A 20,527-nucleotide genomic window follows, 5' to 3' on the forward strand; every position below is an offset into this window, starting at 1 on the left:
AGGGCTCTGCCATTCACTGTTTATGTCCTGCCCTGGTTTAACTTCCCAAAATGGATCACTTCACACTTGTCTGCGTTAAAATCCATTTGACAATCCCTTGCCCACTTTCCCAGTTGATCTATATCCTGTTGTTGCTTTAGACAACCGTCTTCACTGTCCATACCACCAATTTTGGTGTCATCTGCAAAATTACTAATCATGCCCCTTGCATTCACATCCAAGTCATTAATATATATGACAAACAACAGAGGGCCCAGCACCGATCCCTGCGGCACACCACGAGTCACCGGCCTCCAATCTGAAAAACAACCCTCCACTACCACCCTCTGCCTCCTATCACCAAGCCAATTTTGTATCCAATTTGTTAGCTCACCCTGGATCCCATGTGTTCAAACCTTCTGGACCAGCCTACCATGTGGGATCTTGTCAAAGGCCTTGCTAAAGTCCATGTAGACAACGTCTGTAAATCTGAGTTCTTTTTGCCTGCAGCCTGGTTCAGTAAATATACCGAGTCGGATGTGTAGGTAAAATCAATTACTTTATTTGAGCATTTATCCGGCTGACTTACTCTAATACAACGACACTGACTCCGCCGGAGCAGTTGGATCCACCAGAGTAAGTGAAGTTTTTGATACAGGTACTATTGTTTATACATTAAGATTCATGCTACACTTCCTTGTTTAACCAATCAGTGCGGTACAATTTGACTTCACCCACGTGGTGACATGCAGTACATCTGTTACTGAGGTTAACAATACACTCCATTCTCAATACATACTTGTTACTAATAAAATATTGTTTTGTACCAGCAAGATAGAAGAAAGTGGACAAGCAAGCTAATTAGCAAAAGCATAGGAATCATCAATAAACATTCTGGTCTCACTCCCTACATTGATCATGAGTTCTGTTTCTACCTTGTGACAAGTAATTGCGGCGCATCCTGCTATCTCTATTAGGTGTACATTCCTGAGTGTTTCGTGCAGTATGCAGCTACGTCAAGTAGTGGCAGTTCACGAAGATAAGAGGGGCCTAGCACTCCTTATCACTCACACAGGGATGGACATCATTTGATTCACAGGAGTCCATTTGTTCCAAACCACAGGGAGTCACACAATCAGGCCATAAAGAACAGATGTCTTTGCAATTACCGGTGTCGGCTAATCTTCACAATCTCACACTCTCAGCTTTTACTTTTAACTATCTCATTGTGGTTTCTGCCACTTAAAATCAAAGCTCAGCAAAGCTACTATTCCTAACTTGGCTATATTTCCCATTAAGCATAGTGCCATGCCTTTCTGCTCACTTCCACACGTCCATCGCCCTGCCCTCGTCAATCCTATTGGTCACCACCTCGAAAAACTCAATCAGATTCGTGCGACATGATTTTCCACGTACAAAGCCATGCTGACTATTCCTAATCAGCCCATGCCTTTCCAAATGCAAATAAATCCTGTCTCTCAGAATCCCTTCCAATAACTTTCCCACCACTGATGTAAGGCTCACTGGCCTGTAGTTCCCTGGCTTATCCTTGCTCCTCTTAAATAAAGGCACAACATTAGCTATCCTCCAGTCTTCCGGTACCTCACCCGTGGCTAACGATGATACAAAAATCTCTGCCAGGGCCCCAGCAATCTCCTCCCCTGCTTCCCATAGCATCCTAGGATACACCTGGTCAGGCCCTGGGGAGTTATCCACCTTAATGTGCTTCAAAACCTTCAACACCACCTCCTTTGTAATGTTGATATGCTCCAGGATATTGGTATTTGCTCCCTTGAACTCACTAGCTTCCATGACCTCCACGGTAAATACGGACGAGAAATATTAATTTAAGACCTTGCCCATTTCCTGTGGCTCCACACATAGATTGCCACACTAATCCTTAAGGGGACCGACTCTCTCCCTAGCTACCCTTTTACTCTTAATATACTTATAGAATATTTTAGGATTCTCCTTTATCTTATCTGCCAGGGAAATCTCATGGCCCCTTTTTGCCCTCCTAATTTCCTTCCTAAGTGTACTCCTAAATCCCCTTTACTCCTCGGGGGACTCGCTTGATCCCAGCTGCCTATACCTGACATATGCCGCCTCCTGTGTCCTGACCAGACCCTCAATATCCGTCCTCAACCAAGGTTCCCTAAACTTGCCAGCATTGCTCTTCAATCTAACAGAAACATTACATTAGATTAGATTAGAGATACAGCACTGAAACAGGCCCTTCGGCCCACCGAGTCTGTGCCGACCATCAACCACCCATTTATACTAATCCTACACTAATCCCATATTCCTACCAAACATCCCCACCTGTCCCTATATTTCCCTACCACCTACCTATACTAGTGACAATTTATAATGGCCAATTTACCTACCAACCTGCAAGTCTTTTGGCTTGTGGGAGGAAACCGGAGCACCCGGAGAAAACCCACGCTGACACAGGGAGAACTTGCAAACTCCACACAGGCAGTACCCAGAATCGAACCCGGGTCCCTGGCGCTGTGAGGCTGTGGTGCTAACCACTGCGCCACTGTGCCGGCCCTGAACTCTTCCTATCTCACTTTTAAAAGCCTCCCACTTGCCAGACGTCCCTTTACCTGTAAACAGCCTCTCCCATTCAACTTTTGAGAGTTTCTGTCTGATGCCATCAAAATTAGCCTCCCCACCCCCCCCCCCAAATTTAGGACTTCAACCTGAGGACCAGTCCTATCCTTTTTCATAACGATCTTGAAGCTAATAGTTATGGTCACTGGTCCCAAAGTGCTCCCCCACTGACACATCAACCACCTGCCCATCCTCATTTCCTAAGAGGAGGTCGAGTGTAGCCCCTTCTCTAGTCGAGCTATCCACATACTGCTTCAGAAAACTATCCTGGCCACACTTAACAAATTCTTCCCCATCTGATCCCTTAGCACTAAGGCAGTCCCAGTCAATATTAGGGAAGTTAAAATCACCTACTATTGCAACCCTATAATTCCTACACCTATCTGTGATTTCCCTACATATATGCTCCTCCACTTCCCTCTAGCTATTGGGGGGCCTATAGTATAATCCCATCAAAGTGATCACCCCTTTCTTCTTTCTCAGTTCTACCCATATGGCCTCCCTGGATGTTCCCCCCGAGATATCCTCTCTAAGTACTGCCGTGATGTCCTCCCTAATCAATAGTGCAACTCCCCGTCCTCTCTCACCTCCACCTCTGTCACGCCGGAAAGATCGGTACTTTGGAACATTGAGCTGCCAGTCCTGCCCATCCCTCAACCACGTTTCCGTAATAGCTATAATATCACAATCCCATGTACCGATCCATGCTCCGAGTTCATCTGCCTTGCCTGTAAGGCTTCTTGCATTAAAGTAAATGCAGTTTAGCCTACCAGACCTTCCACGCTCCCTGTCCTGCCCCTGCCTGGCCTGCCTACTGGACTTGCTTGCTTTAACCTCTACATTTGCCTCAACTATCTCATTGGAGAGACTACTACTTTGGGTCCCACCCCCCTGCATGACTAGTTTAAACCCTCCCGAGTAGTGCTAGCACACCTCCCCGCAAGGATATTGGTCCCCCTCCAGTTTAGATGCAACCCATCCTTCTTGTACAGGTCACCTCTGCACCAGAAGAGATCCCAATGATCCAAGTAGCTGAAGCCCTCCCACCTACCCAGCTCTTCAGCCTCGCATTCATTTGCCTAATCCTCCTATTCCTACCCTCACTAGCACGTGACACAAGGAGTAATCCTGAGATTACAACCCTAGAGGTCCTGCTTTTTAACCTTCTGCCTAACTCCCTATATTCACTTTGCAGGAACTCATCTCTTTTCCTGCCTATGTTGTTAGTACTAATATGGACCATGACCTCTGGCTTCTCACCCACCCCTTTCAGAATGTCCTTCAGCTGCTCCGAGACATCCTTGACCCTAGCACCAGGGAGGCAACATACCATCCTGGAGTCTTGTTTGCGGCCACATATCTGCACCCCTTACGATAGAATCCCCATCACTCCAGCTCTTACAACCCTTTTCCTGCCCTGCTGTGCAGCAGAGCTCTCCGTGGTGCCACGAACTTGGCTGTTGCTGTTTTCCCCTGGGAAGTCATTCCCCCCCCCCAACAGTATCCAAAGTGGGATATCTGTTTGAGAGGGGGATGGCCACAGGGGACTCCTGCACTACCTGCCTGCGCCTACTACTCCTCCTGGTGGTCACCCATCTCTTTTATGCCTGTGCAGCCATTACCTGTGGTGTGACCACCTCACTAAACGTGCTATCCACGACGTCCTCAGCATCGTGGATGCTCCACAGTGAATCCACCCACAGCTCCAGCTCTATAATGTTGGTAGTCAGTAGTTACAGATGGAGACACTTCCTGCACACATGATCACCAGGGACACTGGAAGCGTCCCTGATTTCCCACATAGCGCAGGAGGAGCATATCATGGGGCTGAGCTCTCCTGCCATGACTTACCCTTAGGTTAATTAGTTACTCCCTGAATTTAAAAAATACTAATTATACTAGGGGCCTTGTTCTACCCACTTCAATCTAAAATTCTTTTAAAAAAAAAAAAACAGTTTAGTAGTACTCACCTTATCTCCAAAGGTTTTATTTTCAACAAAAAAAGCTTACCCCTTTTTTAAGATACTCTAACAGCTGCTACTCACCAACCAATCACCTTGCAGCTCTCCTCTGATGTCACTGTTGGCTTCCCCTTTCAAAACTCAGGCGCGCTGTCGCTGCTCTTTTTAAACACCGCTGGTCTCTCAGTCTGCTTTCCCGCTGCTGCTGCTCTTTTTAAACACCGCTGGTCTCACTCAGTCTCCACTTCAATCTAAAATCCTTTGGAACTTTGCATTATGTATGGAGACCTAGTTTATAAAATGTACTAACAGCTGTTTTGCTGTATAACAGACTCTTGGTTGATGAGTATTGATATCAGGATTGGTTGTATTGCCTAAAACAGACATGATTTGAGTATGTTTGGATTATGGTCGCCGATCCACATGATAAGACAAGTAATGTGAACAATTTCTAAGCCCTGTTGTAAAAAAGAGCACTACAGGCATTTAACAAGGTCCCGCATGGCAGACTGGTCAGAAAAATGAAAGTCCATGAGATACAGGGGAATGTGGCAAGTTGGATCCAAAATCGGCCGAGTGACCAGAAACAAAGTGTAGTAGTCGACGGATCTTTTTGCAAATGGAAAGGGGTTTCAAAATGGTGTTCCACAGGGCTCAGTGTTGGGGCTCTTGCTGTTTGTGGTATATATTAATGATTTGGATTTAAATGTGGGAAGCATGATTGGGAAATTTGCAGATGACACAAAAATTGGCCGTGTAGTTGATAGTCAAGAGGATGTGGACTCCAGAATGATATCAGTGGTTGAATGGGTGGAAAAGTGGCAAATGGAATTCAATCCTGAGAAGTGTGAGGTAAAGGGCAAACAGAGTGAGGAATGCACGATAAACGGAAGGATATTGAGAGGGGTAGAGGAAGTGCGTGACCTTGGAGTGCATGTTCACAGGTCCTTGAAGGTGGCAGGACAGGTAGATAGATAGTGGTGAAGAAGGCATATGGAATGCTTTCTTTTATTGGCCAAGGTATAGAATACAAAAGCAAGGATGCAATGCTGGAACTGTATAAAATGCTGGTTAGACCACAGCTGTAGTATTGACTACAGTTCTAGTCACCACATTACAGGAACGACATAATTGCTCTGGAGGGAGTACAGTGGAGATTTGTTGCCAGAGCTTGAAAGTAGCAGCTATGAGAAAAGATTGGATAGGCTAGGGTTGTTTTCCTTGGAACAGAGGAGGCTGAGGGGTGACTTGATTGAGGTGTACAAAATTATGAAGTGCTTAGATAGAGTAGACAGGAAGGACCTGTTTCCCCTAGCGGAGAGGTCAGTTACCAGGGGGCATAGATTTAAGGTAGAAGGATTAGAGGGGACATGAGGAAAAACTTTTTCGCCCTGAGGGTGGTGGGTTTATGGAATTCACTGCCAGGAATGGTGGTGGAGGCAGAAACCCTCAACTCATTTGAAAGGTACTTGGACATGCTCATGTAGTGCTGTAAGGCTACGGACCAGGTGCTGGAAGGTGGGATTAGATTGGGCAGCTAGATTTTCCGGCCGGTGCAGACGCAATGGGCTGAATGGCCTCCTTCTGTAATTTTTCTATGGTTCTACGAGCCTGTACCTTTTGCATTATGGATGCAGTAACTCCTGGTCAAGATGCAAAGCTGGAATTCCTTGCCATGCTTTAAGATGTATGCATTGATTTTAGTTCCAATAAGCAGACTTGAAGGCTCACTGGCCTATTTATCCTATTTGTTTTTGCAACTTTTTTTTAATGTGGTACTGCATCTGTTGAATAGACTGGGTAGTGTTGCAGTGAGAAACTGCTCCTTGCGATCCTGCAAATGATGTCGGGCTTGTGAGTGAGTGAACCTGAGAGGCTTAACCATGAATATTTAAGAAAACATATCTAGCTGAATTGCTGCAACATAATCAAAGAACAAGAAATGTTTTTAGTAATCATCTGCATTGCAGGGGAATTGTGACATACAGACCGGTAGTAGAAAAATGTTCTGATCTTCACGTACAGTTTACTGGGCTTCTGTGTGTATACCTTTCAGAAGTGACAAAATCGTTTAAAATTTTTAATAATTTTTCTCCTAATTCAGATTTTTCCTGCAACGTAAACTGAGATCGCTAGTTTTGCATTTATATAGTATCTGGCATTGACAAATGTCAGATGAATTGCATTTTGAAATGCAGTGTTACAAAGCAACATTCTGTAGCACGAGTGTGTGCAAGTAACAGTGAGGTTAATGTCTAATTAATCCATTGTTGTTTGAAACTGATTGAGGAGCAATGTTGGCCTGCACATTAGCAGCGTGCACTGCTCTTTTTTTTTTAGTACTGCTATGGGATTTTTTCTGACCTCCAGAACCAATGGAACATCTCGTTTGAAGGACAGTGCAGCACTGCCTCAGGACTGTCAGCTTACTAAGAGCGGAACCTCTACTGCTGTGTGGCTCAAATTCCTAATCCTGTACACAGGCAGAACATCATTAAGTGAGCCATGTTGATGAATATTTCAAAGGGCTTGTGAAGTTGATTGACAGATTTGCCATATACTTGCTTAATCGATGTTTGGCACTTCAAATATATCTTATTTCACCTAAAATGCATAGTGGCTAGTTATAAATACCTATTGTAACAGTGAAACTGTAAATCTTCCTTGAAAATGTTTAGCAATCAGAATCAACTCGGGCAGAACTGGCTATGATTAATGTGGGTTGCTTGATCTTTTGAACAAAGGGTTTCTGGTGACCAATCCTATGTTTGAAACTTATTTTCTCACCACTCTAGCTACATAAAGTATGGCTTTAAGCAGTCCAAAAAGGTAAAATAATCAGTTCTTGACATGGAGGTCATGGAACTAAAAGTTCTGACTGCAATGCATTAAAGAATTTGTTTTATTGGTACCTTCATACAGTTATAATCATTTGTGTAAGGGTTATGAAATGTTCCTGGTGAATATAATTTGGCAGTTCTGATGTGTGTGTGTGTATGTATATTTGTCACAGCCGCAACTCACAGGGCTCCTAATTGCCTGGCACAATGGTTCGATCAAGATCGAGATCCCCAAGATGGAAGCATAGGTAAGTGAATTCTACACTTTGAAAATGTGTTCTTTAAGCTCTAATCCTATAAAAGGATTTATAAAGCTGATTGGTAAAGCAAATAATTGAGCTTTAGTACTATAGTCCTAATAAGTTAGAGATCCAGGAAAATTTGATGGTGAATTTCTGTTGTAAATTAAAAAGAAATCTCATGAAATGTGTGAAGTTTGACATCAGTTGTGTGAAGAGGATTGTTCGTTCTTGTGTTACAGATCATATTGGAGCTAGTATCTGGTATGTAGTATGAGACCATTTGGAATTAACCCCTATTGAGGGTCAGTCTTTTTTTGGAAGGGATTGTGTTTACAGTTCTAGTTTGTGCAGTATTATGGTATTGGTATGAAAAGAGGGACATTTTCACCTGCTTGAAATGATTGGGTGGTTTGGCGAGATGACTGGACCTGTACTGTTGGATTTGCATTCACTTTTAACCTAGAGTAGCCTGGGTGACTCGTAAACAAGTCAGCCTGAGGGAAAACTTAAGTTAATATAAATTGAATAGTTAGATTGTACGTGTGCGACATCATCCATCCTGCAGCACTGTAGAAACCGTTCAAAAGCCATGTATATGACTAATCCGCGCTCAATATAACAGTGGACGTGTCGTACACATTGTTTTGCTATGGGTAATCCCCATTCTGTTTTTTTTGTTTTTAATGCTTATCCTATAACATTTTGCTTCCATTAAGCTTTGTATATTCATGAGTAGAATTTTGAGATATTGTATGTGTTGGACTCTAATGAAATACTTCTGACAATAAGCTTGTCACTGTCTTTTAAATCTCATACTTTATTCCACATTTTATATTCTGACATTTGTTTTTCAGGATAGAGAGGAAAAATTGTTTATTTATTGCAGCAGCATGTATTTATTTAGGGATATTAATGTAGGAAACGGTCCCAGATGCTTCACGGAAGCATAATCAAAACAAAATAGATGCCGACCCAAAGAAAGATATATTTAAAGGAGGAGAGGAAGGTTGGAATTCCAGAGTGTCGAGCCTGGGTGACTGAAGGCATGGTTGCCAGTGGTGTGGCGAAGGATATGCAGGTGCAAAAGTGATCAGAGCCAGAGGAGCAGAGTGTTCAGGGAGGATTGTAAGTTTGGAGAAGATAAGGATTTGATGCCATGACGATGTTTAAAACACGAGGTTAAAAATTTTAAATTAGAGGCCTTGGGAAACCAGGAGCTAATGTAGCTCAGCAAAGACAGGGGTGCTGGGGCTTAGTATGAGATAAGATACAACCAGCACTTTATTTAGATGAACTGACATTTCAGGATAATAGGTCATTCAGTAGATTATTGGGATAGCTGAATCTGGAGGTGACAAAGATATGGAAGAGTTTCAGTAGTAGGTATTGGTAGAGTTCAATAATACAGAATTGGACGTAGGCTGTCATTATGAGGCAGTTAGAAGCTTAATTCAGATTTGAATAAGACACAGGTTGTGCACAGTCTGGTTCAACCTGAGGCAAAAATTGGGGAGGGGTTTGGAATCAAGAGTTATTTACGGCATAGAAGTAGGCCATTTGGCCCATCCTGGAGCAATCCAGTCAGTCACTTCCCCTTCCCCAGCTTGATCCCCATCGCCCTGCAAGTTTGTCCTTCAAGTGCTCATCCAATTTCCAATCGGTGAAAAGTCTGGAGTTTGTGGCAGGGACTAAAGGCTATGGCTTTAGTCTTCCCAATTTTGAAATGGAGCACATTGCAGCTCATTGAAAGTGGGATTTTGGACAAGCAGGCTCACAACATGGAGGCAGTGGGAGTGGAGGCCTTGGGAGGGATAGAGAAGAGGTAGAACTAGGTATTGGCAGCGTACATGTGGAAGCTGACCCTATGTCTAGGTGATATCACGAGGGGTAATTTATAGAGGTGAACAGGAAGGATTCCAAGGATAGATCCTTTTGTCATATTTTATGGTTCCAGTTCAATATAAATATGTAGGCTAATCTAGCAAAATGCACCTTGTATGTTTTCTGCTGGGTGGCTGCATTTCGTAGGAACCTTGATGTTAGGTCCAGAGCTGCTTCCTTTACATCACCAGGTGTCATTTTAGATCTTTCCATATAATTTTTCATTTGCATGAAATACTTCAAGACTCTGGAGAAGTATGAACCGAAGAATGGGCCATTAGCAGTGAAGTTGTAGGAGGGTAGTGAGTACCACATGCTATTGTTTTGCCCTCTCAGCTATTTTTATTGACCGATCAAAAGGAATTGACATTTGGTTTGATTCGATCTCTACAAAGCAACATATTCAGAAGGTTCTTGATATCGAAGTGCATGATTGGTGGGGTGGGAAGTCACTCCATATTGAGCAAGAAGAGGGACTCTGAGTCAGAGATGCATTAGGCAACATGGAGGAGGCCTAGGAGATTTAAGGACATCAGGGCAACCTCTGGTATTATGAGAACAAAAATGAAGAATGTCGAGGGGTCAGAAACAAAGTTTCATTTATGGGAATAAAATTCTAGCATTGGTTGAAATGTCTATTGGAACACTGAGAAATTCACTTCTATGCTAGTCATGAGAAGCCATGTTTAAACATCAGATTTCAGTTGGTAAAACTCGGTTGTTGGTATCCAGCATATTTTTGTGGGGTGAGGGGTAACATTGCTAGGAACAGAAGTTTTTTTGGACCTAGTGTCAACATCAAACACTCCCACCTTGTCTAACATGATTGGTTTCAAGACTGATGGTTTGTTACTGTGACCCAACAATGTATTTAGGAGGAAGTCTGTTGTTTAATATTACACTGCTTTCACACACAAGCTGTCTGTGAGCATTCTTAGTGAGATTCCTCAATTCTAGGCAGTTTAAGACCCACTAAAATGTAGATTGAGACTGCCAGAATTATTATGACGACTCTTGCAGCTGACGGAGAGAGGACACCTTTTCATTCCATCACGTTAGTCCCATTTCAGGATAGGATTCTATAGGTTACCCAGTGTCGCTTCTCTAACTGTCTGGGTATGTAAAATATGGTCATTATTTGCTTGAAGAGGAATTAATAAATGCAAATTGTCAAAATAATGACCTAACTAGCTGTGAGTATAATTCTTCATGAAATGTCGTATCAACTTGTTAAATCGGTTAAGAAGTTAGTGGCCATCTCTCTGGATTTTGGGATCAGCAGTTCACTTCATTCATATATGATCTTGAGAATGTTCTTGCAGATAAAAGATGGAAATCTTACTTCTGATTAAAAGGACAGAGAGAGGGTTGGTGGCTGAGACAAGTTTTAGAATCCAAAATAAAATTACTGAGCATTTAGTAATGTATGTATTATTCAAGGTCAGACTGCCCAGAATTATTAAAGGCAAGAGGCTAGTTAGCCAGATAAAGGGGCTACAGTCGATGTGGTCTCTATGGACCTTCAGAAGGCATTCAGTAAGGTGTCGCACAACTTTTAGAAAAATCCAGGTAGGGAGGAAATTTCACAATGTGAAAAGCAATGTGGGTAATGTCTTGAGGTAATGGGTTTTGCTTGGATTGAAAGTGGTATTTCTAGGGCTGGGTCCACTTCTGTTCTTGGTATATGGGTCATTTGGGCTTGGGCATAGGAAGCGCAATCTCAAAATTTGCGAATGATGCAAAGGGAAGGGGATAGATATGTCAAGCAGCAAGGAAGAGTATAAAAGACAAGCTGGTAGTGCAGGTAGACAGGTGACCAAAGTGTGCAGTAATACATTTTGGAAGGAAAAATGGAAGAATACACCTAGATGCACAGAGACCCTTAGAGGAAGTTGCCTGAAAGTTTGAGTAGAATCAGTCATTTATGGCATAGAAGGAGGCCATTCAGCCTCTCGAGTCCATGCCGGCTCTCCATAGAGCAATCCAGTCAGTCCCACTCCCCTGCTTGAACCCTGTAGCCATGCAATTTTATTTCCTTCAAAGTGCCCATTCGATTTCTTTTTAAAAACATTGTCTCCGCTTCCACCACCCTCATGGGCAGCGAGTTCCAGGTTATTACTACTTGCCGTGTAAAAAAAAAAAAAAGTTCTTCATCATATTCCCCCTGCTTCTCTTGCCCAAAACCTTAAATCTGTCTCTCCTATCCTTGTACCATTAGTTAATGAGAACAGTTTTTTCATATCTAACTTATCTAAGCCTGAGATAATCTTGTATACCTCTATCAAATCTCCTCTCAATCTCCTTCGCTGGTGGGAGAACAGCCTCATCTTTTCCAACCTAACCTTTTAACTAAAATCCCCCATCCCTGAAACCATTCTAGTGAATCTCCTCTGCACCCTCTCAAGGACCCTCACATCCTTCATAAAGTGTGGTGACCAGAACTGGACTCAGTACTTTCATTGGGGCCTAAACAGAGCTTTATAAAGCTTCAGCTTAACCTCCCTGCTTTTGTACTCTATACCTTTATTTATGAAGCCCAAGATCCCATATGCTTTGCTCACCACTTTCTCAATATGTCCTGCCACCTTCAAATATCGATGCATATGCACACTCTTTGGAACTGTACCGTTAAGTATATATTGCCTCTCCCTATTCCTTCTGCCAAAATGCATCATCTCTCACTTGTCTGTATTAAATTTCATCTGTCGCCTATCTATGTCCTGTTGCAGGCAGATCGTATCATCCTCACCATTTGCCACATGTCCAGGTTTGGTATCAGTGGCAAATTTTGAAACTCTACTCTGTATTTCAAGATCCAAGTCATTTATATCTAGCAAAAAGTAATGGTCCTGGCACTGACCCTTGGGGAACACCACTGTCTACCATCCTCCAGGCTTGTTTCCAGATAGCTCCTACTTCTAAATGAGCCATTTTATGCAATGGTTTTTAGGATTTCCACAGTCATGTTCTGTCCCAGAAGTTCCAACTCCGTTCCACCTGTTGACCTCTAACTATGTTTGTTAAACTTCAGCCTGTCTTATCATTACTATTGTTACGACTGAGGCTGGAGAGTGCACTGTCATTCTCTAGTTCCACATCTCCACTGGTCACAACATAGATTTAAATGTTTTACCCAGTTACCGATACAGCCAATTATATACTCTGTTTTTATTTCAGAATAAAATCCACCAACCAGGTTTCTTTAATAAAATTATTAATTTATTATAAAAGACTTTTTCAATAAAGAGAAAAAGCATTAACACATAGGTTGAAATATGAAAGTTTCCTTTGTAATTAACCCAGTACACAAACTGGTTAACAGGTTAAAGAAAAAAAAATCTCTGTAGAGATCTCTTTATAAAAAGACAAAAAAAGCTTTGGCCAAATATTAATTCTTAAAGGAAAAAAGGACAAGATAAGCGATGTTCTCCAGTGGCCCTTTCAGCCTGCCGTCCAAATACTCGTAGACAGCTCTCACTAGGATCTTTTTTGGAGCAGTTCTCTTCAGGCGACGTCTAGGATTAGCCTGGCAGGCTTTTCAGAAGAAATGCAGCATCCGTTTCTCCAGTCCACACACTGGATTCGCAGCGTTTCTCAGAGGTGGGAAAGGACGAGCTGGTGGCTTCTCTCTTAGCAAGCTGATCCCCAACTGACTCAAAACAATACTCAAAACAAAATCAACTCTTGACCACCATAAATCGTGACATGACACTTCTCTGTAAAGAACTCCCCTAGTCACCAAGGCTCCTGCTGTTTACTTAGCTTAAGACATGTGACATCCAGTAAGGGTTTGTTTTTAAACAAAATCTCAAGTCCTTCCAGTGACCTTTTTTAAAAGACCACAATTGTTGACAACGCGATCGGTAGGTGGCGCTGTTTTGGCACATGCGCAAATACAGCATGTGCCACGAAAACGTCACAGCTTGCGACTGTAGCAGCTGCCAGGACTAAAGATGGCGCTGCTCAAAGAATCACAGAGATGAAACCTGACAAACACGTGGCAGAATACAATGGCCGGAGTGGGAGAGCAGCGCGGGGGCCGGGGAGAGCAGCGCGGGGGCCGGGGAGAGCAGCGCGGGGGCACCAGCGGTAGCGGGGGAGGGGGGGGGGGAGAAAGAGGGAGGGGGGGGAGAAAGAGGGGTAAGGAAGGGGGAGAGAAAGAGGGGGAGGGGTAAGGAAGGGGGGAGGGAGAGAGCTGGGGGAGAGGGAGGAAGGGGAGAGAGTGGGGGGGGGGGGGAACAGCGGAACGGAAGAGGAGCGCCTTTTTCTGTGCATGCGCCATAAACACAACAGCAAAAGACTTGCTGGCCAGTCCCTGGACCCGGTGACACCAAGGTCTTCGCACGCTCGCTCCCCGCGGCTCTCTACGGCCTCTCGCTTCCGGCCCCCTCCATTCAGCCGTTCCCTCCAGCTGCGGATGCCCAATCCAGTTGCTTTCTACCCTACCCAGTTGCTTTCTCTACTTCTCCACAGTACTTCAGGCATTGCAACTGTTTGGTCCCTGCATTTTGCATGCTCCCTCTTCCCACCCCTCCCCCTCTTCACCCACCCCTCCCTCTACCCCCCCACCATAGTTGAATATCTGAAGTGCAGTTGCAAAGTCGGGGAAATAGCATGCAAAACAAAACCTCAACAATTCTGGGTTTAATTATTGAAAAGTTTTATTAAGTTCATTAAGTATCCGAGGAACTGCTGTGCATGGATACATGAGTGTTGTGTCCAGCATTCCCGTTAGACAGGCCGAGTCTCTGCTATGCACAGCTAAAGAGATTGTTCCTGGAGAGCCTTGTGGTGAATAAACGCTTGGCTCTCTATTCCACTACTGTATTGTCCATGTGAAGAAGGCAAAGTCACAAGAGTCTGAGCTCAGTCTATTCTTGGTGAATGTTCCCCAAGCGCATCCCAATGTGCATTCCCAATTCATCCATAAATGCAATGTTCCTTTCCACATCGTGATGAGCTCCGCAGCATGATCTAGTTGCCTTCGTTGCTTGAATGCTGACCTTAAGTCTCAAGGATTGTTTTCTCGACGGCATGTTTTACATGAAAAGAAATAAAGCAAATCAGAGTCAGAGCTTGCCTCCCTCCATCCACTGAAATTACTGTTGTGCACACCTTTTTAAGTTCTGCAGTGAAGGCACCGATTGATAATGTCGCCAATGAAGCACTTATTACCCACCTCAGATGCAGGAATCAGCACATCCTTGCGTCCTCTCCCACACTGCCTCCTTTGCTTGAATGCCGTCCTTAAGTGTCAAGGATTGTTTTCTCAAGGGCATGTTTTACATGAAAGAAAATAAGGAAAGAACATCAGTGTCAGAGCTTCCCTCCCTCCAATGAAATTACTGTTGAGCATGCTTTGTGTTCTGCAGTAAAGGCATGTACAGATAACACCGCCAATGAATCACTTAGTACCCACCTCAGCTGTAGGAGGCAGGATGATGTTACTGCCCCTATCTCGTGATGGTTCAATGCTGCTCTCAGGGAAAACATGAATGATGTGAGGGTGCTGGAAAAGAAGCACATTTCTTTTGGGCTATGAACATAAAGCTGGCCATTTAGCCCAGCAGTTCCCTGCCAGTGGTTATGTTACTCGTGCGTCTTTCCATCCATTCCCATTTAATCCTGCCTACTACTATCACCTGTTGTGTTCACAGCAAGAGCATTCACATTTCTGCTACCACTGGACACGGCATGCTTGTTTCTTTTAGTGCTCAGTCTCTTCTTGCTGAATGTTCCCCAAGTGCTTGACCCCTTTGGACGCCCTCTCTGCTTGACAGGCAGCAACTGGCAATTGCGGAGTCTCACAAGGCTCTGCATGGTTGTTTCAACGTCGGATGGGGAAACAGGTGGCTGTGTGTCCATGAGCACTGCCCTGATGGGTGTAGGAGCAGGTAACTGTGTGCCCATGAGCACTGCCCTGATGGGTGTAGGAGCAGGTAACTGTGTGTCCATGTGCACTGCCCTGATGGGTGTAGGAGCAGGTGACTGTGTAACTGAGCAGCAAGGAGAGGGTACCGCAGGTAGGGGAAGTGAGATTTGAACAGGCAGGCATATGTATGGTCCATCAGATCATTAGGCCAGGGGGTGAGACGCTCAGGATCCAGGGTTTGTGACACGTGACTGATGTCCAGCGCGCGGCCACCTCCATCTGAAGGTGCTTCCGGGCAATTGTTGGGCATAGTAAATGGCTCCATCTCATCAGCCAGTCCTTGCTGCCAGCGGAGAGTCTGTTGCCGCAGCCAGTCCAATCTCCTCATAAATGCTGCCGTTCCACTCTGCAGAACGGCCTGTTGTAGCTGGTACAATTGATCTGAAAGCAAGCGGTATTTTTCATTGTGGCTGAGGGGCCTTGGCTGTTTCTCTGTAATCACAATGGCAGCAGCCATGCCTGTCGTCGTTGGTGTCTGAGATGCACGCCAGCGACAATTGGGGGCGAGCCTGTCCAAAGGCAGACCCAGATGCCTCTGCACAACAACAGCATGTTTGCAGGGCAACAAAGTCTGAATGGAGAAGATGCAGCTGCAGGTAGCCTGGCCATCATGTATCTGCAGTGTGTACTGTTTGGCGCCAGAAATCACAGTCACTGTGCCTTCATCCTGCTACATGCGGTGGCCCAGACAATGGAAATGTTTTCAGAGCAACTCACAACAGGGACTGGAGAACATGCGGTGGCCCAGACAATGGAAATGTTTTCAGAGCAACTCACAACAGGGACTGGAGAACATGCGGTGGCCCAGACAATGGAAATGTTTTCAGAGCAACTTACAAAGGCAGAGCAACTTACCTTGGAACAATCTCCTGTGTCAAATAAAAATGAAGCAAGTCTCCAAAACGAATAAATAATTCAGATAAAATGCGAGAAAATGCCCGACGAAACCTCCCCTCCTTCCACTTTCAAAAAGTCGCGCCGAAGCTTTGACGCATGCGCAGAGGCCAAACTGGCGCGTCGGCGAGGAAGACGACGTAACGCGATGACGTCATCTGCGCATGCGCACAACGGTCCTGGCAGGTCGGACCGCAGCGCATGCGCAGAGATGAGGAGACTGTGTGCGCATGCGCGTACTGTGTCGTCTGCGCATGCGCAAAGCGGTCCTGATCAGCCGGACCGCAGCGCATGCGCAGGGGGCATGAGACCGTGTGCGCATGTGCGCACCGCGGCGCATCCTGATGACGTGTCCGATGAAGTAGCGTTGTTATGAATTACTTTGTTTTTAAAAATAACTCTAGTAGCTGTGAAATCTCTTCAATCTTTCAAATGAATCCATTTCCAGTTTTTAAACACAAGCCCTGAAACCTCATGATTTCTCATTTAGTCTTGGGGGCAGGGAACTCCATCAGTGCTTGTACTTTTGCTGTTCTTGGCAACACTTGTCCTTGCCGTACTGTGTGCCCAAGGTAGGTTACCCGTGCTTTTGCAAATTACTTTTTGGTAAGGTTTATCACCAAATCAGTTGACTGTAATTTTCTAAATAGAGCTTCTAGTTTCAAGTGGTTCTTCCAAGTGTCACTGTATACCAGCACATCAAGGTAAATCGGACAATTAGAAACCACTCGCTGCCAGTTGATTCATTAGTCTCTGAAAAGTGGCTGGGGCATTTTTTCGCCCAAATGGCATCGTTCGGCATTGGAAAAGACCGTTTGGTGTGACAAAGGCTGATATTTCTTTACCTCTGGGTGTTAAAGGAACCTGCCAGTATCCCTTTAACAAATCTATTTTGGTAAGAAACATGGCACTGCCGACTCTGTCAATACACTGGGCAGTGAATTCCAAACACCCACCACCTTCTGGGTGAAAAAGATTTTCCTCCCATCCCCTCTGGTAGAAGGATTAATCACCTTAAATCTGTGCCCATGGTAATTGACCTCTCCACTCGGGGAAACAGGTCCTTCCTGTCTGCTCTGTCTAAGCCCCTCATAATCTTGTACCACACCTCAATTAAGTCATCCCTCAGCCTCCTCTGTTCTAAGGAAAACAACCCTAGCCGATCCAATCTTTCCTCATAGCTGCCATTTTCAAGCCCTAGCAACTTTCTTGTAAATCTCTGTACTCTCTCCAGAGCAATTATGTCCTTTCTGTAATGTGGTGACCAGAACTGTACGCAATACTCCAGCTGTGGTCTAATGAGTGTTTTAGACAGTTCCAGCATTACATCCCTGCTTTTGTATTCTATACCTCAGCCAATAAAGGAAAGCATTCCATATGCCTTCACTTTATCTACCTGTCCTGCCACCTTCAGGGACCTGTGGACATGTACTCCAAGGTCTCTCTCACTTCCTCTACCCCTCTCAATATCCTCCCGTTTATCGTGTATTCCCTTGCTTTGTTTGCCCTGTCCAAATGCATTACCTCACACTTATCCGGACTGAATTCCATTTGCCACTTTTCCGCCCACTCAAGCAAACCATTGATATCATTCTGGAGTCTATACCTATCCTCTTCACTATCAACTACACGGCCAATTTTTTGTGTCACCTGCAAATTTCCCAATCGCGCTCCCCGCATTTAAGTCCAAATCATTAATATATACCACAAACAGCAAGGGACCCAATGCTGAGCCCTGTGGAACGCCACTGGAAACTGTCTTCCATTCGCAAAACATCAGTCGACCCTTTGTTTCCTGTCACTCAGCCAATTTTGGATCCAACCTGCCACATTCCCCTGTATCCCAGGGGCTTTCATTTTACTGACCAGTCTGCCATGTGGGACCTTGTCAAATGCCTTACTAAAATCCATGTAGACAACATCCGCTGCACTACCCTCATCATTCCTCCTTGTTACTTCCTCAAAAAATTCAATTAAGTTAGTAAGACATGATCTTCTCTTAACTAATCCATTTTGACTGTCCCTGATTAATCCATGCCTTTCTCAGTGACAGTTTATCCTGTCCATCAGAATTGATTCTAATAATTTGTCCAGTACTAAGGTCAGACTGACCGACATACAATTATTTGGTCTATCCCTCGCATCCTTTTTAAACAACGGTACAGCATTCGCAGAGCTCCAATCCTCTGGTACCTCGCCTATATCCAGTGAGGATTTGAAGATGATCCTCAAAGTATCTGCCATTTCCTCCCTGGCTTCCTTTAATAGCCTGGGATACAATCCATGCAGCCCTGCTAATTTATCCACTTTCAGACGCACTAGTACTTCCCCTCTCATTATGCTTATTGTATCTAATATTTCACACTCCTTTACTACAATGTCTGCATCATCCCTCTCCTTTGTGACGACAGAGACAAAGTACTCATTAAGAACCCTGCCCACATCTTATGCATCCACGCATGAGTTACCTTGTACATCTCTGATAGGCCTTACCCTTTCCTTAGTTATCCTCTTGCTCTTAATGTACTGATAAAGCATCTTTGGGTTTTTCTTGACTTTACCTGCCAGTATTTTTTCATGTCCTCTCTTAAAACTTTCACTGGAGTCAAGGCCACCCTTTTGTTTAAGTTCCATCTTTTTTAATTCGAATACCCTTTCTCTTTCCTGTCTCATTTTCCTTTTGAAATGCTCTCATTTTCCTTTTGAAATGCTCTCATTTTCCTTTTCCTCACTTTCTTCCATTTCCCTTTCTCTCAAGTTCAAGTTTTTTCGTTTCTTTTTCCCTTTCAAGTTCAAGCTGCTTCATTTGCAACTGAATTCTAGCTAATTCAACTGAACTACCATCTGGATTGCCTTTTCCTTATTCCAATTTCAAATGCTGTGATTTTACCTCAATTATATCAGTTTTCTTGGCTCCTGGTTTTAACTCTAACTTTTCTGCCAATTCTTTTAGCCTAGCCTAGCCTTGGTTAAGATTCACTCAGGAATAAATCTTTCCTCTCCAGAAAGGTCATAGCAAATGACAAAGTCATTATGCTAATGCACAAGAAACCTGGTGTTTTCCTTTTCCCCATTTCAATTATTATTACCCCACTTACAATTGCATATTGTAAGCTTTGGGTTATCTCTCACAGAGCCCCCAAATATATGTTAGATCCAAGGCTGGAGGAGTGCACTGTCTTTCTCTAGTTTCACTTCTGCACAGGTCACAACATACATTGAAATGTTTTACTGATACAGCCAATTATATACTCTCTTTTTATTTCAGAATAAAATCCACCAACCAGGTTTCTTGAATAAACAGCAAAATTATTAATTTATTGTAAAACAAGACTTATTCAATAAAGATACCAAGCATTAACATGTAGGTTGAAATATGAAAGTCCCTTTTCTAAATTAACCTAACACACACACACACACTTTCTGTATCTCTCTCACTTATACACTGGTTAAAGAAAGAAAAATAAGTTTTCTTTGCAAAGATCTCTTTACAAAAAGGCAGAAAAAAAACTTTGGCCAAATACTTGTTAATTCTTCAAGATAATCAATGTAACAGTAAAAGGTCACAGACCTGAAACGTTAACTCTGCGTCTGTCTCCACAGATGCTGCCTGACCTAAGCATTTCCAGCACTTTCTGTTTTTATATGCAGTGTTTTCCGCTCGCCCTTTTAGTCTGGCGTCCAGATATTCAGAGATGGCTGTCACTGGGATCTTTCTTGGAGCAGTTCTCTTCAGGCGATGTCGAGGATTAGTGTGGAGAAATGTGGCATCAATTTCTCCAGTCCACACACTGGATTCTCCGGGTTTCTCAGAGGTGGAAAAGGATGAGCTAGTTGGTGGCTTCTCTCTCAGCAGGCTGACCCCCAACTCAAAACAATACCCACTCTTGACCACCATAAATCTTGACAAAACACTTCTCTGTAAACAATTCCCCTAGTCATCAAGGCTCCTGCTGTTTACTTAGCTTAAGACGTGACATCCAGCAAGGGTTTGTTTTTAAAAATAATCTAAAGTCCTTCAAAATTTCATGACCTTTTCAAAAAGAAGTCCAGCATCTATGAAATCTCTTCAGTCTTTCAAATGAATCCATTTCCACAATTTTTAAACACAAGTCCTCAAAATATATTAAAAAATGGAAGCATTTTCATAACACTACAGCTTCTAATTGTTATACTTCTCTC

General features: G+C 43.8%; 1 protein-coding gene across 2 annotated transcripts in view; it reads left to right on the plus strand.

Annotated features, from left to right (window-relative positions):
• Positions 1 to 20,527, plus strand: part of LOC137374284 (BCLAF1 and THRAP3 family member 3-like) — a 70,614-nt gene that overhangs the window by 6,696 nt on the left and 43,391 nt on the right. For both annotated transcript variants that reach the window (XM_068040089.1, XM_068040088.1), the window contains exon 2: positions 7,570 to 7,644. In XM_068040089.1, the coding sequence (XP_067896190.1) occupies positions 7,604 to 7,644 (41 nt within the window). In that variant the 5' untranslated portion in view covers positions 7,570 to 7,603. The remainder of the gene's footprint in view (positions 1 to 7,569; positions 7,645 to 20,527) is intronic.

The sequence above is a fragment of the Heterodontus francisci genome, chromosome 10, assembly GCF_036365525.1.
Source record: "Heterodontus francisci isolate sHetFra1 chromosome 10, sHetFra1.hap1, whole genome shotgun sequence".
Lineage (NCBI taxonomy): Eukaryota > Metazoa > Chordata > Chondrichthyes > Heterodontiformes > Heterodontidae > Heterodontus > Heterodontus francisci.